Source organism: Arvicola amphibius, chromosome 5 (genome assembly GCF_903992535.2).
Source record: "Arvicola amphibius chromosome 5, mArvAmp1.2, whole genome shotgun sequence".
Taxonomy (NCBI): Eukaryota; Metazoa; Chordata; class Mammalia; order Rodentia; family Cricetidae; genus Arvicola; species Arvicola amphibius.
In genome coordinates this window covers 5,896,762-5,923,361 of record NC_052051.1, presented here as the reverse complement: position 1 = coordinate 5,923,361, position 26,600 = coordinate 5,896,762, and the positions used below count along the sequence as shown (strand labels likewise).

The 26,600-nt window shown below is 51.9% G+C and overlaps 1 protein-coding gene across 1 annotated transcript in view; it reads right to left on the bottom strand.

Moving 5' to 3' along the window:
* The window catches only part of Bmp7 (bone morphogenetic protein 7), a 71,677-nt gene extending 45,537 nt beyond the window's left edge, over positions 1-26,140 (bottom strand). Inside the window, exons 1-2 of the mRNA XM_038330905.1 lie at positions 25,726-26,140; positions 73-265 (exon numbers count right to left, since the gene is read on the bottom strand). Coding sequence (XP_038186833.1) covers positions 73-265; positions 25,726-26,140 — 608 coding nt within the window. The remainder of the gene's footprint in view (positions 1-72; positions 266-25,725) is intronic.
* Positions 26,141-26,600: the final 460 nt, after the last annotated feature.

The window sequence follows — 26,600 nt, the reverse complement described above, 5'->3', positions numbered from 1 at the left end:
CCTCTCACCCACTCCTTTCTCTACAGCAAGGGGAAGCTCAGTACCCCACTCCCACACAGAGGCAGAACCTACCTGCCTGAGTGCTCCTGGAGCACCTGGTAGACTCTGATCTGGAAGGTCTCGTTGTCAAAACGCTCCCGGATGTAGTCCTTATAGATCCGGAACTCAGCTGCAGTCACGGCTTCCCCCTCGGGGATCTTGGAAAGATCGAACCGGAACTCCCGATGGTGGTAGCGGGGGTGGAAGAATTCCTTGTCGTGTTCCACTGGAGGGGAAGAAAGCACACCAGCACCGAAGACATTTAGTATCTGGTTCATCTCTGTCCCGTGCAATTGACCTGAGCTGGGTGGACACTGCCTTAGGGAACCTTTGTGCAAACCCCACATCCCATATAGACACACTGTGGACCGGATGGTCACAGGCCCAGACCTTAGGGACAACTTGAGCAACAAGAGCATGGCTCTGTATCCAATTTGCTGGGGAAACTAAAGCACTGACTGACCACAGCAACAACCACACCAGTCTGGAATCCTAGAAGCTCGGGACTGGGTTCAAGTCCAGCCTCCGCCACTAAGAAGCACTGAGGCAGTAAAGAGTCCCGATTCCCCGCCTGAAGCTCCGTGTTGCCATGTGGAAAACAGGGCTGTGATGTGTGAGGGACCTAAGATTCACACAAGAGACTGCTGATGTTATGGCAGATAACTGCCACTGGTGAGAACATGCACCTTGGTAGGCCTGTCCTGGGACAGCGTAGAACAGTGGTTCTCAGCCCTGGGCAGCATAGAATGATGGCGGATCCTTTTAAAAATTAGAGATGTCTGGTCGTGCTCTGCTTGTGTTACGACCAGCTCTCAGCAGGGTTTGCCAATTCCTATGGTGTAAATGCTGCCGTCATAAGAGTTCAATCGCTAACACAAAGGCTCCTCCCAGAGGGGAAGAGAAGCCACACCATGCTGCTTGTAGCCCACTGTGCCAGAGAGAACTCTCCAGAAACCCTCCGCACTCTTCCCGGTGTCGGCTCTCCTCCTGTCCTCTGCAGCACAAGGAGCCCATCCCTTCCACACCAGCACATGGGAAAGGAGAGCCAGTATGACAAAGAGGCATCAGAGATGCCACAGGTCCCTAAGAGGGAAGAAAAGCAGCTGCTGAGATCCAGGTGGTCTCCTGGATACCAAGAGAGCCTGGGGAGGTGACCCCAGGACAAGGAGACAAGGCGGAAAGCCCCAGGTCGGTCCTGTTCTCCGCCAGCTCCTCTCAGCCTGCCCTCACTTCCTGTCTGTTACTGTGATAACACATTCTGCCATAAAGCATCTTAAGGGGAGGAAGGGTCTGTTTGGCTCGCGGGTCCTGGTTACAGTCCGTCACAGCAGAGGAGGGAGAGGCAAGAGCTTGGTCACAGGCAAGAGCAGAGAGAATGACTGTACCTACCCATGCTGCCCGCGAGCTTCCCAGCTTTCCTTGTTCTTACACAGCCGGGACCTGACTGCCTACAGGACGCCAACACCCAAAAAGGGCTTGGTCTTTCCACAATAATTAGCAATCAAGATAGTCCTCCACAGATATGCTCACAGGCCAACCTGATGTAGACCATTTCTCAATGTCCCAGGTGATTGTAGGCAGTGTTAATGGACAGGTAAAATTAACCAGCAGTGTGCCTGAGCTACCTGAAGAAGGAAGCGTAATGCAGCAATGGCCAAGCACGCACCTGAGACCCAAGGGTGTCGAACAGCCTGCCTGGAGTCACACTGCCAGGATTTAAACCAGGGCCTACCAAACCCAGGACCGTCACCACCACATATGCCTACAGCAACAGTGAGGACAGTTCGGTGGGGTGAGTTCTCTGCCTATTTAACAGATGTCACACTGTACCATTTACATGTATGTAGTATGTGCATGAACCACACATACATGCTGCCATGTCCCGCCATGATGATAATGGATTAAAGCTCTGAAATTGTAAGCCACCCAATTAAACATTTTCCTTTAAAAAGTTGCCATGGGGCTGGAGAGATGGCTCAGCGGTTAAGAGCACTGACTGCTCCTCCAGAGGACCCGGGTTCAGTTCCCAGCACACACATGGCAGCTCACAACTGTCTGAAGATTCAATTCCAGGGGATCTGACACCTTCACACCAGTGCACATAAAATAAAAAGTAAATAAACAATAAGAAATATTTTTTTAAAAAGTTGCCATGGTCATGGTTCTCTTCACAGCAGCTGAAACCCTAACTAAGACAATACTCGTTTCCCAAAGTGTGCTGCCGGGGAGAGTTGTCAAGGTGCACACGGAACCTGAGCTACAGGAGGACAGTCCTATGAAGGGACAGGGAACGATGACGCCACAGGGGGGCTGAGGCTCAGGAGGTAACCACAAGTCCCAGAGCATCCTGTGCCACAGTGAACAGCCAGTACCTACGCCCATACCACCCCATCTGCTCAGCCCAGGGAGGAGCTTCCAGGGAACACCCCAACAGCATCTCCACCCCAGCAAAGTCGCTAAAGACCACACAGTAACGAGCTGGGACACAAATGGCCATCCACAGTCTTGCTGGCCTCCAGGAGGTAGCTTTCAGCATGTGACCCCAGCATTTGAATGCTACCCTTTCTTTTCTCCTTCACCAGGAACTGTCAGGGGCCTTCTGACTCCCCAACCATCCTTCTCGGTCTGGTCCTCACTTCTGTCCGCCTTGTAAGCATTCCCTCCCTCAGGCTTGGTCTCCTCACACTCTGCCACCTCCAGGGAGAGTTCATCTACCCAGAACAAGGTTACAGCCCACAGGCAGATGGCTCCCTGCATGCAAACGAGCCCACCTACAGATGACCACCTACATGCTAATGGCTCCAACATGGAGACAACTCTGCATATAAACAACCCTGACTCCTATGTGGCTTTCTCTCATACCTGGCTGTCTCCCCCAGCCTCCTGCTCATGCACACATGTCCTCCCTTTGATACCTCCAGTTGTAGGTCTCACAATGCCAAGTCAGTCCCCAAGTCGTTCATAAATCACCCTAGTCAAGCCCAGCTGTCTCCTGACTCTTTGTCACCCTGGCCAAACAACCCTGCTCCTTGTCTGCTCCAGCAGAACCCCCACAGTCACCCAGATGCACCTCTTCCCTTCCCATCCTAAGGCTCACGGGCCCTCTCCAGCTGGTTGAGTGTGGGTGACTTTGCCTACAGATGGGATCGGGTTATCATGGAAGCTTCTGCTTAGGTTCCAGAGGTGCCCCGGAGGTCAGGAGAGTGCTCCTGGTCCCATCCCTGTCCGTAGCTCCATCCCTGCCGCTATGGAGAGATGGCCCTCACCATGACTTCCAACCTTCTTTCCTGCTCTTCCCTCCCCTTCTCTTCCCCTTCCCTCATGGAGTGGGCCGTATTCTCCGGGACCGCTGATGCTTCCAGGCTCAGCAAGGAGAGCCATCCTGTGCCCAGGAGCACCGTGGGCTTCCCAGCTGAAGTGAAGTCAGTCCCCAAAACTCTTTAGTCCTGAGCCCCACCCCCACCCCTGCCGTGGGCTTCAGAACAGTGCCACTGGCAAACAAAAGGATCGGCCAGAAAAGAAGACAGCAGAGTGGGACCTCTCTCACAACCAAAGATGGCTGAAGAACCCAGAGGTGCAGAAGGCGCATGTCTTGTTAGTGCTCGGAGATGGCCCCACAATGCATAGCTTTGGCCATTGCCTAGAGGGATCCCTGCTTCGCAGATGAGAAAACTGGGGTTCAGGGAGGCCGATTAGCTTACCCACAGTGCAAAATGGGTGACTGTGGAACTCTGAGCCCTACGCTTTTGCCCTCTATTCTTTGAGACCCGGGGTCTTGGTCTTCGCTCTGTCACTCAGCTCTGCGGCCTGGGTCATGTGACCTGTCCTTATGTCTGTGTCCTCAGTAACAGTAATGGCCTGGCAGCCATAGAGGGTGGCCCTTAGGCAGACAAAGGATGTCTGCCACTGTCATGGGGCCTCTAAACGATGAGGCAGAAGAACAGCCATCAGTGGAGACAACAGGATGTCCCTCTGGGTGTTTACATCACAGGGTCACTTAGCAAAGAAAGAATCATGAAGCAACACAAATCAATAAACAAAAGGGATACTGTAGTAGTTACTTTTCCGCTGCTGCCATGAAGACCTCAGATCTATGGTAATGCTAGAAGGAAGGGTTTGCTTGAGCTTGTGGTTCCAGAGGGTTAGAGTCCATCACTTGAGTGATGGTGGAGGTGGGTGAGGAAGGATGGCAGCAGGCAGGCGCGGTGGCTGGAGCTAGAAGCTGAGAGCTCATATCCTAAACTGCAAACAAAGCGCGTGGTGGGGGCAGTGTCTAGGAAGGGCAAGATTAAAAAGCTTGAAAAGGCACTGGAGATGCATGGTAAGCTGAGTGATCCCGAAACCCCTAAAGGAAAGTGTGTCCCCACTGACAGGGCAGTGCCATTCCAGACAGGCCAGGACGTCCTCATTGCTGGGGGAGGGAGGACACAGGTTTTCATGGAAACAGTTTTCCAAATCACCACATCAGTCAGCACAGTGCACACGTAGGTCCAGGCTTGGATCCGAGATCCAGCTGGGCGGTACCAGAAAGAAGTGGGCGGAGCCCATAGGGCCTTCCTGTCTTCACCAATGTGGCCTCTAAGGCAGGCGACATCAAAGTCCCTATACTTGATGATCTTTAAGATTTATTATTTTTAGGTGTGTGTGTGTGTGTATGTATGTGTGAGTGCATGCCATATGTGTGTGTGTGCCTTTGCAAGACTAAGGTGTTGAAGGTGTTGAATCCCCTGGAGCTGGAGCGACAAGTGTTGTGTGAACCAACTGATGTGGGTGCTGGGAACCGAACTCTGGATTCTCTGGCAGAGCAGCAAGTGCTCTTAACTGCTGAGCCGACCCTTTGACCTCAATAGCTGCTAAACTTTACCGTTCACCGGGGGAAAGGTGGGTGACAAAGCACCACCTCACCTCACCACCTGTGTCCACATCAGTGAGTCATTGAAGACACATTTACACTCTGCTGTCTCTAGGATGTTCATCTGGAAAAGATGGAACTGTCCCCAGTAAACGCTCCCCAGCACTAGAGACCACCGGGTAAGTTTTGTCATTGCGAACTGCGCTCCTCTGTGGACCACCTATCAGAATCTGTCCTGCAGCTGGGCCATTTCACTCAGCAATGTCCTCGAGATTATCAAGGTTATAACAGGCATCAGAATGTCCCTTTTCAAGAACTAATAATATTCCATCATATGGATAGACAACACCCTGTTATCTCTTCATCCTCTGATGGAGGAGAGTTATCTGTCTATGTTTCTTTCATTGGTTAATTAATAAAGAAAACTGCCTTGGCCCTTTAAGAGACAGAAAATTAGGTAGGTGGAGTAGACAGAACAGAATTGTGGGAACAAGGAAGTAGAGTTGGGGAGACGCTTCAGGCATTCGCCATAGTGAGTCTCCATGCTGCTCCTCTCCGAGATGGACGCAGGTTAAGATCTCTCCTGGTAAGCCACACCTCGTGGTGCTACCCAGATTACTAAATATGGGTTAAAGAAAGATGTGAGAATTAGCCAATAAGAGGCTACAGATAATGGGCCAGGCAGTGTTTAAAAGAATACAGTTTCCGTGTAATTATTTTGGGTGTAAAGCTAGCCGGCGGCCGGGTGGCGGGACGCAGCCCCACCGCTTCACACTACAATCCTCCTGTGGAATTTGGATTGCTTCCATTCCTGCTGATGTGACAAATGCCACTGTCAGTATAGACGTATAGGCAGTCCCTGGAGACATTGCTTTGAATTCTTCTGGGCAGAGACCAAAAAGAGGAATGGTAATTCTGTCTGCTCTAATGCAGCTGCACCAATGTCTGCCACAGCAGCTGCCCATTTTACCAGCAGTGCACTGTGCCCCGGTTTCTCCGTGTGTCACCAGAGATGGCTGGGAGGTGGACAGTCACTATCTTAAGAGCCTTCTCAATTGGGAAAGATGGTGAAGTACTTGCCGGAAAAGCACGGTGATATGAGTTCAGTCCCCAGGCCCCATGAGAAAAAGCCAGGCTTTGTGGCACCACCTGGAACCCCAGCAATTGGAGGCTGCAGACAGGTGGTCTCTGGGGCTCACTGGCCGGCCAGCCGTGCTTAATTGCTGACTTTCAGGTCACAGTGAGAGACTTTGTCTTAACAAATAAAATAGACTGCAGTAGAATAATCTTTTTGTACCCTGTGAAGATGTGTCACTCTGACCAGTTTAATAAAAAGCTAAGCAGCCAATAGCTAGGCAAGATTTGGGGGGCAGAGAGGATGCTGGGAAGAAGGCAGAGGCATGAGAGAGACGCCAATGTCACAGAGCAAACAGCATAGGCTTTACAAGGTAAAGGTAACCAAGCCATGTAAAAGAACATAGATGAAAAGATATGGGTTAATTTAAGTTATAAGAACTAGTTAGAAGTCTAAGCTATCGGCCAAGCTTTCATAATTAATAAGAAGTCTCTGTCATTATTTGGGAGCTAGCAGGACAGAAAAAGACAATGGACAGCTTCTGAGAAATGATACCTCAGGTTGACCTCCCGTCTCAATATACACCTTACCGCGCGCGCGCGTACACACACACACACACACAAAACCACACCCACATCACACACCCTTACACCCCATATACCCCCCACACAGCACACACTATACAAATCTATATCACATGCCCCACACACACAACACACACTACCATATGCACATCACACACACACACACTCTCTCTCTCACTGGCCTAGATGCCCCATCCCTATCCTACACGTTATATCCTTGATCCTTATGAGAGCCCTACTCCAGCGGAGGTTTGGCTCAGAACTGAGGAGACTGAGGCTCAGTATAAAGTCACTGGCTACCTACAGCCACAGAGACCTGGAGGCCCACAGGTCAGGACCAAGCCCCCACAGCTCTGAACCACTGTCAACCCTGTCCTGGGGAGGCACCCGAGCCAGGTGTGCACAGAGCCCTTGGCATTCCCCACAGATTCACGTCCAACTCGCTGCCTCGTAGCTCTGGAACTTCACCGAGTATGTGTAGTAACAGTCAGGCCTCCAGAGTCCCCACACCAGCGCTCCAGTGGGGTCTTAGGAGGCTCAGCCTCCCTCCTTCTGAGCACGGGGCTGCTTTGGCGTTGGCAGGGGTGGGGGTGTCTTTCTCAGCTACGGAGACGCTGGGATGGAGACAAGGCTGAGGAACGAGGTCTTTGCTGCAAGATTAAACACTTCAGTGTTCACATGTGTGCAGCACAGCTCGAACAATGTCATCATTGTAAACTGGGTGAAGCTGAGGGTTCGGGCTGGAGTGGAGAAGAGGGAAAGATGGGTCTAATTATCTCTCCAGGGCTGAGCCAGTTATTTGCCTAAAAAGACCCAGAATGAAAAGATGAGAGCAGAGATGCTCCATGAGTCTAGGGCCTTCTGCCCTCCACAAGCCAATAGTCAGCTTTGACCTGTCATTCACATCCCCAGGGTGAGGATCCGGATATCCAGGGCTATCTGATCCCAGCCCCGTCCTCAAATAACTGAAAAACAAGAGGAAACAACAGAAATCATGACAACGTCCCACTAAGTCAGGCTCTCCCAGACAGGGCAGCTTTGTCCCAGACCCCCTCTGCACCCAGCCACTCTAAGCAGCACGTGATACATCTGTGGATGTCACACAGATGGGTGCGGTTACTAGAGTCTGGTTGGTTGGGGTCATAATGTTGCCACACCCCACAAGGCACTGCATAGCCTTGAAATGCAGAAAGACACGAGGGGATTAATGGTGGCTCGTGCCTGGGATCCTGGCTATCGGGAAAGCTCTGGTAAGAAGATCACTTGCCCCTACAGGTTCAAGGAGAGCCTAACAAAATGCTAAGGTCCATCTCACTTTTTTTCCTTTTCTTTATTCTTTGTTTATTAATCTGTTTTCTTTATTCTTTGTTTATTAATCTGTTGCAAAGACATGCACTAAACCCAGACAAGCCCTCCACCACTGACTACACCTCTAGGCCCTTTTCTGACTTTCTGAGAAATCATGACTTGTTTGCTTTGAACTTGCTGTGTAGCTAAGGATAACCTTGAACTCCTGACCCTCCTGTCTCCACTTCTCAAGTGCTAGGATTGCAGGCTCATTCCACAATGCCTCCCAGATGTTATCCTGAAGTGTTGAGAGGCTCTGAGCTAACCAGACCTCAAGAGGTCAAGGGTGCTGCTGGACTTGGTCCCCATCTGGGCTGTCAGCCAGCTGGGTGGGACCCCAATGCCTTTCATCACTCTGAAGTCCCCTTTCTCTTCCATTAGGTCATGTCATCCAAACTTGCCAGCATCCCATCAACTTTGATCTACACATGGCTCAGGATGGGCCTCTGTCCACGGGCACTGCCCACGGCAGTAGCCATGGACCACATGCGGCCACGGGGCCCTTGAGATGTGGCCACTGTGGCTGGGTGCTTTGCTTTTGTTGTTATAATTTAAACATAAGCAGCCACTTGTGGCCTGTGGACTCCCCACCCGACGAACGCGTGCAGCATGGTGGAAAGCCCTATGGATCTGCACGACTCTGCCGCACCCGGTGCCACCACCTGCTCCGAGGCATCGTAGGGTTGATGTGAAGTGGGAAGGAGGGCCGTGTGGGGTAACATGATGGCTGTCTTCAAAGAAGGGTGGTTGAAGGTGAGACAGCCGATGGGCAGCAGAATTCCACGGAAGGGCCTGTGACGGATCATGAGGGTGCAGGTTTGGATCCCCAGCGCCCACACAGATTCCAGGCAGGACAGCACACATCTGTAGCCCAATGCTGGGAAGACAGAGACAGGAGGATCCCTGAGGCTCGCTGGCCAACCAGACAACTGAATTGACAACCTCTGGATTCGGTGGAGACCCTGCCCCAAAGCGTAAGAGGGAAAAAGATTCACACTCGACATTAATCTCCAGCCTCCACATGCACCTGCATACATGTGCACATTAATGTGCATGAGTACACACACGTACACACACACACACACACACACACACACATCCATTCCAGAGCCTGGGGTCTAAGGCTTATGTGTGGAGTTTCATGGACCCTGGAGACTGATGTTCCTGGTTCTGCCTGCAGGAAGACCCCTGCTGAGGTCACAAGGTCCCTCAAAGCAGATGCTCACAGAACACATGTGGCTAATGTCACTGTGGGCACAGTGGTCAGACGTGTCCAGGTGACACATGCAGGGCTCTGCTCCAGACCCACCTGGCCCTTGGCCCCCAGCCTCTTCCCAGTTGGCAGGAATCAGCCTGGCAGGCACAGCTCATCACTACCCTCTCGTGGCCTCCGTCCCTTCTGGTCTGGCACACTGCTGCCCGTGTGCTGTCAGCTGCAGAAACCAAACGCCAGTCCCCACTGTGGTTCAGAGCTAGGATGAGTCCACATTCTTGGCACGCTGCTCTTGCTCCAGATCCGAGGATCCAGGCCAGGGGAGGGTCAAGACTGCCCCTCTAGATGCCCATGGCTGAACAGGCTCTGGGGTTGGACTAGCCTATTCCCGAGAGTGATGATGTTGCCAGGGGACCCCACTTTGACAACCACTGGGATACATCTGTGGAGCCTCCGGTACATTCAAAGGTCTTCAAAGATGGCTGCCATTGCTCTTCCGCTCACCTCTGCCCCACCTACCGCTTCGCTGCCAGGCGCTCAGCAGCTTCTCTGGGAAGGTGGCAGAGGGCTTGGGTAGCATCCCACAGAGCCCAGGAAATCTCTCCTGACCTCAGTCCGCTCAGGAAGAAATCTGAGTGCAATCCCGGGGGCCCCGAATGCCCAATGGGACACAGCCTCTGCCAACCACCAGGGACTCAGGACAAGTTCATCCATCTCTAAAAGGTTCAGGACACAAAGCCACACAGAGGCTGTAGTGAAAAGTAAAGACAACAGAAGCCAGCACACAAGGTGGCAGAACCAGGTCCCCATTAAACAGCCAGCCCAGCAGGGGCCCAGGCCCAGCAGCCAGGTGGGGGGAGTGGATCTGTTGCCTCCTCCTTCCCCATTGGGCCAGGGGGAGACCCAGACCGCCCCCAGGCAGCTGGGGCTGCAGGGTCAGCTGGGCAGGCACAGCTGCTTTCAGGTATTCAGCAGCAAATCAAATCACATGAGAATTTATAATCCTTCCTGGGGTCTGGGTTCTATCAGCCTAAACTCATTAGCCCCAAAGATGCAGGTGTCTCAGAGAAGAACAGGCTCCATCTCCCCTTCAAAATAAGAGTCTTCCATAGAGCCGACTGACCTCAGGCTCCAGACCAATCATGGACAACTTGAGTGCCCGACTTCACTCCTGGAAAAAGGCTGGTGCGGGAGATGACTGGAAACGGTTTGGTGGGAACTGGAAATCTTCAAGGCCCTCACTGTCTCAAGCTCATATTTTGAACAAATGGTGCTCAAATTCCTAGTCTGAACTACCAAAGCCCTTTAAAAACTGCCTGTGGAGTCTGGCGTGGTGGGGCACACATGCCTTTCATCCCAGCACTCCAGGCAGAGGCAGAGAGATCTCTGTTGAGTCCAGGCCAGCCCGAGCTTCATGTGAGACGCTGTGGACCCATCCTGGAGTTCAGGAACTCTTCCTCCTGCACACACGCAGGCCAAATCACTGACAGGCTCATACTGCTCCAAGCAGGGTCTTTCCCATGCAGGGTTCCTGCAATCTGTCATGCAAGAACGGATCGACAAACGAATTTACATGTTTAGCGGCAAATTGTGATGACCACTGGGTGTGAGAACAAGGGGCTCCAGAGTAGAAAGGGGCACCCATTGCTCCAAGTGTCCCTGGGTATATGTTACAAACATAAGATACTATGAACCAAGACAGTAACCAAGAGGATATGGGGCACAAGGAAACTTGATTCTTATTATGATGACTAACCCAGCGGCAACCAAAGAGCAGGCCCAATACCCCAGTATCTGCAGCGCAGCCACAGGGGACCAGAGCCTGATTTCCTGCCACCCATCGATGTGGTAAGATCTACCTTCTAAAGCAGCTGAGTCGTGGCAGAGCATGTGATTGAGCTTAAAGTCTCTCTCCAAAAGTTTTGGTTAAATTTGGAAGTTCAGCCACATCAATCAATAACTCGAGCTACTTTTGTCTTTCTCACTTTGCCACTGTTTGCACAATGGCTTTTAATCCTCGGGTCTCGTGGTCACAAAAGAGTTGTCACCACACCAAGCACCATCTCCATAGAACCACACTCAAGGCAAGGAAAGAAGTTTTGTTTGCTAAGCAGTCACTTGGTGGGAAGCAAAATATTTTTCTGAACCACCCCCTAGCTCGTTGTCCAACAAGGTTTCCTGTTGTGTCTGCTAATTAGAATAACAGCCCAAGGCTGGTTCAAGCTGCAAGGGAAGCTGAGCAAGCAAAAGGGGTGGAGTGGGGTGGGGTGGGGTGGAGGCCTATGCTATAATCAAGAGTTGTTGTGTGCGGCCATGTTTGCTCCAGTAGGCCAGTAGCAGACTAGGCGGGGAGGGCTTATGCTCTGTCTATAGACAGTGCTGTGGGTCTTTGTTGAACAGATCCTGCATCCTCTCCAGGACTCAGTAGGTGCTGGGCTAGTGAGCCCTTTCTTTATACTGATTCCTCCCAACACACAAGCTACTCATTACTGAGCCGTGATGCCCATGCTCAGAGAATTCTGACAAACGTGCAGACACATGCTGGCCAGAAAGCACCCAACAAAAATCTCCTACTCCTCCCACCCCATCCATCAGAAGAAACACAAGGCCTTGTCCCAGCATCCTCCAGGGGGACAAGCAGCAGTAGGGTCAAGGCCAGACCACACTCATGGATGAAGGGTCTGCTAAGGTTCAGGTCCACATGGCCTGGAGCCACCTCCAAGGATCAAATATGACCCGACTCTAATGGCACTCACAGCATCTTGTCCTTGTGTACACTCTGACCATGGAGACAGCTGTTGTCACCCGTCCCTGAGCAGGACCCAGATGGAGGCCTGTCCAGCTCTACTTCTACCTGGAGGATGAGACTTCTGACCTGCTTGGGTCATTGTCAAGAACATTTGCCCTTGTGGAAGGACACTGGGAGGATTCTGCTGGTCATGTTAGCAGCAAATGCTGAACTTCAGCTGGATTTAAGGCCAGACCTTTGGGGTGGGGGTTGAGGAAAAACCTCGAGCAGTCTGTAGAGCCCGGTTAGTAGCCATGAGCTGTGGGCACAGCTCAGAGATGAAGAAACATTGGCCAGCAGGTTCAAGGCCCTGGGTTCTGTCCCCAGTACCTATAAACACAAAGCAACCATTAAATGCAGCCAGCCTTCTGCATACATCCACGGTGGCACACTGCTGTGTTCACAGGCTTTGGAAGTAGCTCAGGCTCTGCTTCCCATGTATACAGTGAAGCCAATCGCATACCTTCCTAACTACAAGTATGCAATATAGGAAACAACAAAGAGTGAGAAACGTTTTAATCTATTCAACATGGCTCCCGACAGCCAGGTCTAACCTTCCCCCTGTCTTCCATGAGCCCAGCTGGCTAGAGGACAGAGCACACCTTTCTACCCTCACTTGCAGCAAGATGTGTCCTTGTGACCTAGGGTGACTGGAGAGTCAAGGAAGGCGACATCTTCCAGGGAACCTCAGGGGAGGTTACCAGTCTCTATTCAGGGCACTCCTCCATCTTGTCCCCAGTTCTACTTCTTTAAAAACCCTGACCAATGACAGATCTTAATCAGTCCAGATATAACTTTCTAGTGTGACAGGATCAGCCCGATGTGATAACGCCAACTTCCTGTTTTGCTTCGTGCCCTGTCAACACAGGCAAGCTTCTGACTGAGCCAGTGTCTCTCTGCTCAGGCATGCCACCTCCATCCTATGTCCTACATGCAGGGCTGAGGCACCATGCTCTGGACCCTGGCTGCATGCATGCCTGTACTCAGGCCACACTGAGGCCCACAGCTGAGGTCCCTGGCCTCAGTATGGATGCACCAATCTCCTCTCTCCTCCTATTAACCTGGCCCTCAGGGTACGGAAAGCAGAATCAACTCTAGAGATGGGACCGAATCCCTGAGCTCAAAAAAGAAAAGGTCGTGGATCGACCCGGGGGTAGGAATGGACCTCAGAGCTGGGCTGCTTATGAAAACTTCAAAAAGTCTGTAGGGATGGGACACAGAGACCTGTGTGGAGTACTGGGGTGGAGTACTGCCCTTGGGGGCGGGTTGGGGGCTCACATCAGAGTAGACATAGGTCCCACCAAACCAGGAAGGAGGTGCTCTGAGAAGGGGGAGGAGGTCCCTGAAGAAGGCTAATGCAACCAAATGGTATCTGTTCACAGGAGGGGTTAGCAACTGAGACACAGGAGTCTGCAGAGGCCCATGGCACACCAGGCAGGAGACACTCAGGCTTCGACTACCACAACATCTGATGAAAACACCCTAGAAGGCCACTATGAACCAGAGATGGCCACAGAGAACACACCCAGCCTGTGTGCCAGCAAAACATTTACTTAGCATCCCTGACACTTGGACTGTGGGTTAATTGTCATGTCTGACAATTTAACTCGTGTTCTAGGTGAACAAACCGTTTTGAGATCACGGGTTGTACAGAAATAGGTGAGTGGCTAGACCAAGCCTCAGACCGTGGTCCAACTCCAGCCAAGGCCTAAGGTGGCCTCTCTGGTTTGAAGGGTTTTGAAGCCTGCAGGAAGCTGGCTTGCCCATTTTGTTCATCTGAAAAGATCACCAGGCTAGGACACCCAGACTCCTCCTGGAGGAGCTAGAAGAGAGCTCATGAATGGACCCAGAATGGGTCCAGGCGACCAGTAGGTCTGAGTGCACATTTAAACATCTTTAGCCATCACTTTGGGCTCCAGATAGAGAATAGCTGGTCAGTGGAATGTCTTCCTCCACCTGAGTCGCTGGGGAAGCTCTCAGGAAGGTGGCATGGTCCAGGAGTGATTCCATCCTCACTGCAATATTCCTCCCTACAGCCAGCAAGTGAGAAGTGAGTCATCCCCAAGAATGGGGTATCCCCACTCAGCCTGATTGCTGCAAACTTGCAGTTAACTTCTTAAGCTTCTAAAAAGTCACTCTGAGCCAGTGGTTTCCAACTGGGGGGAGGGACTTCCCCTCAACCAGAAGATGCTTAACCAGGTCTGGGGTTACATTAGGGTGTCACGACTCCAGACATACACAGTCCCAGTAGCTAGTGTGTGCAGGCCTAGGAGATGGCTGAATATTCCACAGTACACAGACCAGGGTGACCGTGCAGACTGCATCCACAGCAGCCCTATACTCCCTACAAAAGCTGCCTCCATGTTCCCAAGGCATTCACTGGTCCCAATATTCCTGGATCCCCCTTCCACACCCTCCTCTCCACCTACCCAACCCCCACCAAGACAACCCACGGTTGTACCGTACCCGCGGTGGAGAGGCAAGTCACTTCATTTATTGTTTCCTCCTGCAGGGAAGGACCAACCAATGCCTCCATCCCATAAACATTTACTGGCCCTGGAAGATTCCTGGCCCCACTGCCATTTTTAAGGGCTTGTCTCTCAACAAATGGTAAGGTCAAGTCAGTCAGAAAATGGAACTTGAGAAGGGAAAGGAGTGGGGGTGTGTTTTACAAAGTTCAAGACCGAGGAGAAATGGAAAGACCCCAGACAGCCCCTGCTCCATGAACGAATGTCTGCTCCATTCTAAGCCTTTTCGGAGCAGGCGAGGGAGCTTTAAATGTCTCCAGGCACTGCCCCACTGAGTCTCCAGTTGCTCTCCGTTGGTCCCCTTTGTGCTAATGGGTCTCAAGATTGATTGGTTATTGACCCATGAGGCATGAATCTACAGCACTACTCTGGACAGCAGGGAGGGGTGCCTTGCCACAGAGAGGGCCTTGAGACCAGATGCAGACTGTGCCCAGCAGGTATCTCAGTAGGAATCAGTCTGATGGGCCTAAGCTTGGGAAAAGCTTAACCGCACAGCAGACCTTAGAGACAAACATGCCAGGCATCCATGTACCCATGAGATATGACATTCTGGTTGCTTCCTTTAAAAAAAATTAAAATAAGATAAATTATTTTTGGAGTAACAAGATTTGTAAAGGAATCTCAAGCCTGGTGGGTAGAGGCCCTACCTGTGAGCTTTACCCAGTCCCCCACCATGTGAGCATCGACCAGAAACACGCACTGTCGGTGCTGAGACTCGTGCTGGCATGCTGCAGAACCTGAGTGCTGGGAACGTGACTGCTTGCTCACTGCTGTCTGGTCCTGTCCTGTCCAGATCTGACCCCGGAACCTCATGCTTTAGCTTCTTACTGTTACAAGAATGAAACCTTGGGGGCTGAGGAGATGGCGAGAGGCTGCCCTGCAACCTTGGATCCTCCACACCCATGTAAAAAGCTGCAGGAGGCACATACACATCTGTTACCCCAGCAACAGGAAGGGGGGGACAAGTAGATTCCCTAGAGCTCACTGGCCTGTCAGCCTTCCAATGCTGAGGCCTAGGGTCAGTGAGAAACCCTATCTCAAAAACCAAAGCAAAGGGGAGACTAGTTGAGAAAGAAAGACAAGAACAACACCTCATGCTGACCTCTGGCCTCCACACACAAGTGCAGACACATGCAGACACGCCAGACATGTGTATACTTACCCTGACCCAAGCACATACTTAAGCATGTAAAAATCAGCAGTTCTCAACCTGTGGGTCTAGACCCGTTTGGAGGTTTGAACGACCCTTTCACAGGGGTCGCCTAAGACCATAAGAAAAGACAGGTATTTGCATTACAATTCATAACAGTAGCAAAATTACAGTTATGAAACATAAATGACAATAATTTTCTGGTTGGAGGCCACCACAACCCGAGGAACTATATCAAAGGACTACAGCATTAAGAAGGTGGGGGGCCACGGGTGCAAACGCATACACCACGTGAGCATGCGCACACAAGGAAGGACCTCAGCTGTGGCGTATGCTCTGGTCCTTACCCCTTGCCTTGACTTCCCCCAGCAGCTGTCATCCTGCAGGTCCTGAGTCTTTTCCCATGCTCGTGATCTCACTACAGAACACAATGCCCACAATCTGCAGTCACCCCCCGTGCCCAGTGAGCCCGAACTGTGTGCTAAGCCCCACTCTAAACGCCCTCTGCCCCTCACTTCCTCTCTTGCTGTGTTCTAAGTCACCCTGCACACAGACAGGGGTCTGTGCATTTGAACTGCACAGCTGCTTTTGTTCCCAGAGCCTGCCGGGGTGTGCCCCACAATGCATATACCACATGCACATACACCCAGCCACCAGCAAATACACACACACAGACACACAGAGGGAGACACACAGGCACAAGAAAAGAACTCAACTCCCCGTTGGAGGGCATCCAGAGAAGGATGACTGTCCCGTGTCACAACCCAGCTGCAATTGGAAGCCCTGGGCACATGGTGATACCACTTCTACACACTTCTCCACCAGCATCACCAGGTCTGACCGCTAGAACACGCGTGTAGCTGCCCCGGGGTTTCCTGGATGGGCTGGGGAAGCAGGAGGCATGTAGGATCCCATCCATGGGTGCGCAGGCTCTTTGTCCTGACAATTCTTTTCTGGCCATGACAGAGAGAAGTTTTACTACAGTCAGGATGGAGAGGGAGAGAGTCATGCCTGCTTCTGGCTCTCTTACCCATCAGAAGGGACCCAGTCTGTTCAAGGCCTGCAGTCTGTTCCCAGGCAGTCTGTCCTCTTCCTCTAGACCCCTCAGGGGCCAGAGAGGCTTGTGTTCAGTGACATGCATGGCCCACACTCATCAGGTAAGCCCCGTGGCACTTACCTTGCAGAAATCGGAGCTAAAAAAGGGAAGGTCTGAGGCGGGGGAAGACTAACTAAATGGCTACACAGAAAGCTACCAGCTCTGAGCTTTCATTCTGTCCCATTTCAGAGAGGTTTAGATAAGAACCGGAACTCAGTGTCTGGGTTCAGCCACACAGGTCCTGTGGGGAGGGAGATGCCATCTCTAAAGCCTGAGAAGAAGACGTTCTCCACACAAGCCAAGACTTGGGGATAAGGGACAGCTGGTACCTTCTGGGAAAACTTCACAGCGTCCTCATCATTAGACTCTCCCCCCATGAACCCTAAGTCCGTCACTAAACAGTTCCTACAACCTCCCAAAACACCACCGCCAGCTGGGGACCAGGTGTTCAAACACATGAGCTGCTGGGGGACAGGTCACATTCAATTCCTGCCGATAAACAAACACAAAGATTCTCGTTTTGTTTTTCCTCTCTAGGACCCCTGCTTACACTGCTATTCTCATCTATGCCTTATAAAGCAAGAATCTCCCAACATGCTACTCATCATGCAGTTTCTAGGTAGGCTGTGCATTCAAAACGTACCAGGGAGGGACCACAAGATCAGACATATTTACAGGACTCTGCCTGGAATGTCATCACCCCGCCAGCCATGTACACAGATACAGAAAGCCAACATGTGAACACCTGGAGCACCCTGGGAATTGTGCAAGGCAACGCCTGAGCCAGCAGCAAGGAGAGCTGAGAAAACAATCAAGGAGTCCCTCATCAAAAGCCAAAGCAACCAGACACCCTAGGTTGTGTGTATGTACATGCATATGTGTGTGGATATACACATACATGTACACATGTGGATATGCACGTGTGTGAACATGCATGTGTATGCATGCATGTTTGTACCTGTCTCTGCATGTGCATACATCCATGCATGTTTGCGTGCGCATGACTGTATGACGTTCACCCAGCAGGTGAGCACCTAGTCCATCAGATTCAGAGTGCAATGTTTAGTGCCACAGAAAAGTGCCAAGCCTCAAAAGAGGCTGAGCTGGTAAGAATGCACACACCCGAGACCAGGGCTTAAAATACCAAGCCTTTGGTCCTGAAAACAGCACACGTGTGTACTCACAGACAAATTTAATCAAGTGTGACTAAAGAGATGGAAGCCTAAAGGCTTCGGGGAGGCGTGGCTTCAGCGACGCAGAGGCATTTGCACACTGTGCAGGACTTCCCAAAAGGCATGGAGAGCTGAAGAAGTTTGTGGGGCCCTGGAAGGAGGGTGCACATCTGCCTGGGCCTTGGCCGTGATCTCGCTCTTTCTCTGGCCTCCATGGAATCCACACAAGGCTTTATTGATGTCGTCTGCTCAGCCCCAGCTGGGGGAGTCAGGGGGCACCTTGCACCTGCTCCAATCACAAGTGCAAGCCGCAGGCTCCATTAATGAATGCTCTGGGCTTGTCAGCTCCCCCGAAGTGAAAGCTTCCAGAAAGGGGGGTGGGGACAAATACTTCAGTAATGAGATTTTTTTTAAATTAAACTTTTTCATGTTGGAATAAGTTTTTATTTGAAGCTTCTATACAGAACCCTTACTCCATTTTGGTCTCCCAGGTTGTGATGTTTTTAAATAACCACAGATGCTAAAATCCAGAGAAAGAGTCAGGATTTTCTCTGTTCACCATCAGTCAGTCAGTTTGGTGTTCTGTTCCTGTCTATGTTGGATGGCATCTGTGTGCCACCAGAGGGGTCCAGAGGCCTTGTTGATTCGAGCAGGATGGATGGAATTAGTGACAGTTCAGAGAGAGTCTCTAAGTCTCAGAAAAAGGGGAGAAACTTCAAATACTTGAGCTCAGTATCTTTTAACCTTTTTTTCTTTTCTTTCTTTCTTTTTTTTTTTTCTTGAAAGACATAGTTTTGTGTAGCCCAGGCTGGCCTTGAATGTGTTCCATAGCCAAAGCTAGCCTTAGCAAGACAATCTTCCTCCAAGTGTTGGCATTACAATGCCTGGTTTGGTGCTGGGAATCATCCCCAGAGCCTCCTGCACACCAGACAAGAGCTCTACCAAGCAAGCTGCATTCCCTGCACTTGATCTCATTATCTATAGTTAACTACTTAGAAACTGAAATTGTGGCGGGAGAGGGGACTCGGTGCTGAAGGATGCTCAGTCATGAAGCTCAGAGCTGTGACTCCAGCGTGCACACAGGGATACACACACACACACACACACACACACACACACACACACTAGAGAAAGAGAATAAAATATTATTTTTTAAAAAAAAGCAGCGCTGAAATGTAGAGGTGGGCAAGATGGCGGCCCAGCAGGCAAAGGCACTTGCTGCCAAGCATGACCACCTGAGTTCAGGCTCTAAAACCACCATGGTGGAAGGGGAGAACTGGATTCCACAGGTTGTCTTCTAACCTTCATGTGCCACACAGGTACCTCCTCCCCAATAAATAAGTGTAGGAAGACCAGGATCTAACCCTAAGGCATGAACAGACTTTGTGGAGCCCATTCTCTATGGAGAGATACCTTACTCAGCCTAGGCATGGCAGAACAGGGAGGGCCTTGGTCCTGCTTCGAGGTGATGGAACAGTCTTAGTTGACTTCCCAGGGGAGGCCTTACCCTCTCTGAGGAGCAGATGGGTGGGGTGGGGGTAAGGTGGGGGAGGAGGAGAAAGGGGAGGGGGAACTGAGATTGGTATGTAAAAATAAATACAAATATTTTTAAAAAAAGAAATTGTAAGTGAAATTTAGACTAACATAAGAAAACGAATACGGTTCTACCCACCCCAACAACAAGAAGTACATTGATTATACATCGACTATTTCTGGGTTGGTGAGACCGGTGTTTTCTTGAGACTCTGTCTTGAGATAGAGGTCTGCTATCGGCCTTTACAACATGAGGGGACAGACTCAGAGACCTTAAAGTAGCTCGCCCAAGGTCACAGGGCTACTTACTCTACCAGGGTGGAAACAGACGCAGGGTTTAAGTCGTGTCTAAAGAGAATTACGGTGGATGTTCCTCCGGGCTCCCTTGCCAAGCCACACCCACCGCTGTCACCAAGAACTTCCGTTCCTCGGCAGGGAAGCCCCCAACCCCCCACCCCGTAGATCATCCAGAATTAACTGCAAAGTGTCAGGAAACTTGGCCAGGCAGCCCTGAGCATGAGCGAGGGCTGGAAGCCTTCACTGTGAAACCCTTTATAGAAAGCCGGTTGGCAGCCCCAGCTCCTGCATGGGAACAAATTAACAATGGCATCCCAAACACAGGAAAGGAAGGAAATTGGAAACACAGTTTATGCTTGGCCGGCCCTTTGAAATACTGTACCATGCTACTGACATCAATTAATGAAAAGCAGGGCTGTGCTGAGAGGCTCCGGTTTGGAAATGCATTAACACACGTTAAACATGTTGGTACAGGAACCAGATTATAAGCACTCTGGTTCCCAAACAATAAAGCAGTTACCCAAACCCTGGTGTTCACAGAGGCCTCATTAATTCAATCCACTCCTCGAGGATCACTGGAGGCTTTGCGCCGCTCCCCGCGATGCCTTCCGACACAAATGTTGAAAGGACAGCCTGGCACATGCTACTCTGAGCTTCACAACGGGGCGTGTCAGGCTCCGTGCACTCCTGACATCCCCCAAATCATAAACAGCCCATCCTGGAGAGGGGAAGTACCCTGCCCGGCCTGGCGTTCATCTGCACTGCCATTACACTTGGGGGTCGAGAGATTTTTTTTTCCCGCCGGGGGACGTTAACCGTGAAATATCTGTTCCACATTAAGAAATACCAAGTCACATTTTTTGTCAAATAGTATTTGTCAAATGCCATTTGCAGCAAAACCTGGGGAATTCAATCCCAGCTGAGCACACAGCTAATACCGACGGGCTCACATAATAGCCTGGTGGTGCATGCGATCGCTTGCAATGCAAGCCCTCCTGCCTCTATAAACAGCTGCAGGGACTAGGAAGGCGAGTTCTGGAATAAATAAAGCATGTGCCCTGAGCTGCCCCAGTACAAAGAACCCCACATGCTGGCGGAGCCCCTGAATGGTTTTGCAAGAATGTTCTAGAGGGCGAATTGGTGAATCTCAGCTTTCCGAGTGCCTGTACAAAAAGGGGACTCACCAACCTCTGAGCACACACCTACTGTATCCTAATATCGGGATCCAAGTCTTGGGCATCAGCGACGTCCCTCACCCCACTGACATCATCCCTCCCAACTCCATCCACGTCGATCTGGGATCCATCAAAATGAGGCCATCGGAGTGTGAAGCTGGACATGTTATCAGTTTCTATGTAAATATTGGTGTTTCCTCACCCCACAGAGGCAAGGAAAGGCAAAACAGCCTGGGCGCGTTTGATTTAAACTAATTAAAAGCAGAGGGCTGTGCAATTCAATATATTGATTTTACCAGTGGGACTTAAATCTTTTATAATAAGTGTACACAGCTGTGGCTCCCTCCCACCACCGTGCTCTCCCGCTAATCCCTGAGTGCATTCCTTCTGACAATAGCAAGACAGATCCTATACATCCCTGCCTGTGCCCTGACCCCAGAGACACCGCAGAGTCCAGTCCGAGAAAGCAAGCTGTGCAGCGGCCAGCCACATCCCCTGTGTGTCGATGGGCCCCAACCACTGCTGGGCTGCGAGGTGGGAAGGGCTCTCCATTCCAGTTACACGAAAGGGCAGGGCGGGAAGGGTGGAGGAGGCAGCCGGAGGACACTGTGAGGCTCGATGAGGGCCAAATATGACCTTAGCAAGCGGGGTGGGCAAGATATGAAAGCGATCGGGGCGATCGATCAATGTCCACGGGACTCTGCCTGGGATGAAATCATCACTTGTCTCCCAGTTCAGCAGGCATGTGACATGCGCTCACATCACAGGCACGCCACAGTGGTAGGGGATCGTCCATGCTCTGCGTTTATCTGGGCAAAGGCTTGGTGGCTGCCACCATCATTGCCTAGGCTAAAGTTCCACCGACCCAGTTCTCTGGAGCTGGGTCTCAGAGGCGCTTTCTTTTCTCCACGGGGGGGGGGGGGGGGGGGGAACAATCACCGGCTCTTCTAGGCACCACCTCCTACCTTCCGCGGGAACCTCAGACCCAAATGACAGCCCTGGGATAAACACCCAAGCCAGCCATCTGAGCTGCCATCCAGGGCCCAGCCTTTGCCTTGATTGCAGAAGGGAAATACACAAAAGATCCAAAAAACAGTTCAAATCTGGGTCACATAATATCCTTGGGAAAAGGGGAGGGGGGAATCTTTGATTTATAGACCCAGGAAAATGAGGTTTAAAAGTGATTTTGAAAGAGTTACTGAAAACACAGCTGTTAGTGCACCCCTATGGTGAAGTTGGTCTGCAGAGAGAGAGAGGGAGAGAGAGAGAGAGGAGAAAGATGAAGGGGGAAGCCATGTGACATCTCTATTAACCTTCCTTTGCTAACCAGAAAGGGCTGGAATGTGAAGGAGCCCCTTCCAAATTCTAAGGCAGGCCAGCTTACAGCTGCAGGCCCCTGCAGCCATGCTCTGTGGAGCAGTCCCCAAAGGACGTGTTTAAATTGTAACAGAACCTTTCCCTACTACTCCCCAGTGGTAGAGCCTGTTCCGAGGGGTAAAGGAGAGATGTTAACGCCAAACACTTGTCTACAGAAAGGACAGCCAGATGGGGTGAAGTGAAAACCAAACTGCTGGGTCTCCCTTCTGCTTCCCAGCCTGAGTTAACAAAAGCCACTTTCATGTGCTGGCTACAATAATGACAGGGTTCTAACCTTCTCCTTTTTCTAACTTAGTTTCAAAGATTAAACAAATTTCATTCCTTCCTAACCTGTCCCAGAGATAAACAGGAATCACATACACCCTCTCCAAGCCGGCTGGCTTTCTAGAAGATTCTGAGAAAAGATGCTGGGGTTTCCAAGAAAAGAATAGTTGGGGGTTAATGGCTAGACTAAATCTCCACAGGATCGACTTTGCCTGAGGACTGTTTAAGTGAGTGTAGCCTGTTTTGAATTCCAAAATGAAGTCTACCCAGAGAAGTCAGGGGCTTGTTAATCCAAACCAGTTTACAGATCTTGCCATTGAACTCTGGGGCCAGAATTGGGATGATGGGTGTCTCACCCCCGCCCCCGCCCCCGCCATGCAAGTAGCTGACTGGCTTTTCCAGGGGCTTTATGATGTGGGGCTGGTCTTTGTCATCTGGGAGGGGTCAAGTCCTCACACAGGGCACCTGGTTTTGTCGTACAAAACCAGTACCCTCTAGTGTAGATCCCACTCGGCCTGGCAAACTGCTCAGTATCCAGGGAGAACAACTTAAAAGAATAAAAACCAGTTTGGCTGCAGACGTTAGGGTAAAGGACCTGCAAAAGCCTTCATGATTGAGGCAGGGGTCCCCAATCAGGCAGGCCTGGAGGGTGGCAGAGGTGTTTGGGGTCAGAGGGAGCAGCTAGGGAAGCCAGTCTGCACCGACACCAAGTGCTGCAATGGTGACAAGGGATGGCTTGATGGGAACCAATGACATTGTATCACTCAGGGAGAGAGGTAAGAGCCAACTTGGCTTTCTAAAGCTTTGTCTATTTCTGATCCACGTGACTGGCAGTCCAACTAAGCTCTCTCAGCAAACTCAATGTCGGACACGTTTCCAGCGGCCACACAACCCCTCTTCCACCTGATTGCCACCCCCAAGTCGCTTCCAGGGAGAAATCCCAGCAGCAGAGGCAGGAGGTTCATGCCCTGTGCTGTGGCCCAGCAGAGATTAAAGATGCACCCACGGGAAGCTCACAGCAGCTGCAGTCTGGGGTTTCCCCTAATTACCTATAGTTTATACCAAGGGAAAGAAAACAAGACCCAGGTCCATGGGTTCTGCTAAAAGACACTCTGCTATCTAATTGGGAGTGATGGCCCAGAAAGCCAGGCCTGAGAAAGTCAGGATGGTCCCACAAAAGCCCAAAGCCAGACCCACTGAGTAAGAGGTTCAGACAAGCCAGTCTTTGTCCTTTCAACATGAAAGAATGGACTGAAAGGTGTGTGTGCAGCCAGAGGAAGCCACCCAGCTGTGGCCTCCTCAGCATGCCCCAGCTTGTACCCAAGGGGGGGGGAGCAACCGCCCCCGCCAAGTTCCCAGCAGGGCCCGAGGAGCCGCCTTGGGAGCCACCTGGCCTTCTGGGATAGAGGAGGCCAGCTAGGGCCACACTGCCTGACCTAAAGCACAGAGAACTGCCACCAAAGCCAGGGATTATAGATCGCTGCTTGATGAGCCCAAAAAGACTCTGAATCATCAGTTAGGACCTTCCTGGAGATCACAGAAGATGCCATAAGCCCCTACCCTCACTCTAGGAAAAGGACCCTATTAACTCTGGCTTTGGAACAGGCGGTTTCACACATCCATGCTGACCATATATTGCTAAGCATGTTATTAAGTGGTTGTCTATAGTTTTTGGTAATCTACATACTTTAAAGAACTAACACAGTGAAGCACAGCCTCCACCTCCCAGCCCTGCCCCCAGGAGAATCTCTCTGCAGTTCTCAGTTCTCAGGCTTTCTCCTACCTTTTTTTTTTTTTTTTTTTTTTTTTTTTTTTTTTTTTTTTTTTTGGTTTTTCGAGACAGGGTTTCTCTGCAGCTTTTTTTAGAGCCTGTCCTGGAGCTAGCTCTTGTAGACCAGGCTGGTCTCGAACTCACAGAGATCCACCTGCCTCTGCCTCCCGAGTGCTGGGATTAAAGGCGTGCGCCACCACCGCCCGGCTCCTACCTTTTTTTTAACCTATGTCTTGGAGATAGTTCCAAAGCGGGGCCTCTTCTTAACAAGCATCTAAGGAAAATTTAAACTTGTTTTATATTGTTTTGGCATCTCTATCACCCACGGTGACCCTTGTTTCATTATTTGATATTTTTGACCAATAATGGAGGCAGACAATGGCCTCCCTGGGACTCCAGGCCCTTTATCTGGAGCTGGAAGGATTAACGTGAGTCCCCTTCCAAGCCCCAGGTACCCAGCGGGGGAGGGGTGGCCTTCAAACTTCATTATTTCTAAGTTGACACAGCGCCTGTGGTGTTCGGTATCTTGATTTGGGGTTTTCTCAGCAATTTCCACAAGCAGAATAAAAGCGGCTCAGGAAACAGCACTATCAGAGTGTGTTAGCACCAAAACCAAATATTTGATGATCAACCCCACAGCGCACCGCCGGGGGTTAGTTTGAGCAAGTTAGACACATGTGAGCGCAGGGATGCAGGGGGAGCTATCCGGACCAACTGCAACCCAGCCTCGCATCACTTGGTTGGCTAGGACTCCAGTAGGGAAGAGGATTCCCCAGCCACTCGGTGGCGGCCTCTGCTCCGAGGTCCCCAGCTACCCAATCGCCAAACCCCGTGGTTTGCGCGCCACACGTGATAAACGCTGAAAATGGATTCTGCCTGCCCGGGACCTATCATTAAATATTTAAAATAGAAAACTCGCAATGGCAACGTTCTTTCCCCGGCTCCAGACAAGAGCCCAAAGGTAGGGGGCCCTGCGACTGGAAGAGGAGCTCCGAAGAGCTCCGGGCGCGCGCCGAGACAGGCGCACCGCAAGGGGACAGGTAGGACTGGCCAAGGCAGGTAAGGGAAATGGATGCTCCCGGTGCCCGAGTAAAGTTGGGGTGAGAGGAGCAAAGGAAGGGCGGGAAGGCAGCTAGGCCCACAAGGGCCCTTTAAATCCAGGTAGCGCGGGCCGCTGTGGCCGGTTCAGCTCACATGACCCAGCCGGGCGCTTTGAACTAAGCCGCGGCCAGGCCAGCACCTCCCGCCCCAAGCCGTGGCCGGGACCGCAAAGAGACTCAGGACCGATCCTTCCCTCCCGGTATCCCCCACAAACCCGCTGAGCCGGCAAGCCCTACCAGGAACGAACAGAGTTTAGGGTTCTCTAAGAACCCGGTGCGAAAGTCTCTCGCGGGCACTGATGCTTTGCAAATGGAAGGTGGACTCGCTGGCTAGCTGTGAGATACCCCTCCCACCGCCACTCACCGAGGTTGACGAAGCTCATGACCATGTCGGCGTCGGTGAGGAAGTGGCTGTCCTGCAAGCTGGCTAAAGGGGGACCCTGGGTACTGAAGACGGCCTTGTAGGGGTAGGAAAAGCCCTGGCCATCGGGTCCGCTCTCTTCTACTGCCATGGCGTTGTACAGGTCCAACATGAACATGGGCGCCGAGTTATGCTTTCCCTGGAGGTGCGGGCGCGGGCGATGGGGCAAGCCCAAGATGGACAGGATCTCTCGCTGCATCTCCCGCCGCTCCTGGCTGCGGAGGCGCCGGTGGATGAAGCTCGAGTGCACCTCGTTGTCCAGGCTGAAGTCGGCTAGGGCGGAGCGCAGCAAGAACAGAGGCGCCCAGAGAGCCACGAAGCTGTGTGGCGCCGCGGCGCGCAGCGAGCGCACGTGCATCGCGCCGGCTCTACTACGCGCGATCCGGGGCACCGGGGCCCGCGCCGCCCCAGGTGGCAGCGGAGGGGGCAGGGCAGCGGTCCACAACGCGAGGTCACTTGCTGCAGACGAGCTTCGCAGCGGCCTTGCCACACATGGCCACTCCCCGGCCGGCTGCGCTCTGCCCGGGACGCCCCTGTCTTCTGCTTAGCCCTGGCGCGGGGCCCCTCGGCCCGCACTCGCCGGGACGCACCGCAGGGTTAGCACAGCAGCTCCGGAGAGCTAGCGAAAGAGCGAGGAGGCGGGCCGGGATGGGAGGAGCAGCAGCTTTGCAGACCTTCGAGTCCGGAGAGCGAGTGCCGGGGAGGCGGCTGGGCTCCGGGCGAGCCCTCGCTCCCTCCTCTCTCGCTCGGGTAGCGCCCAGGCCTGCGGGCACCGGCGACAAACCCTCTTCTGAGTTCCCGCGCCCAGAACAGGAGCC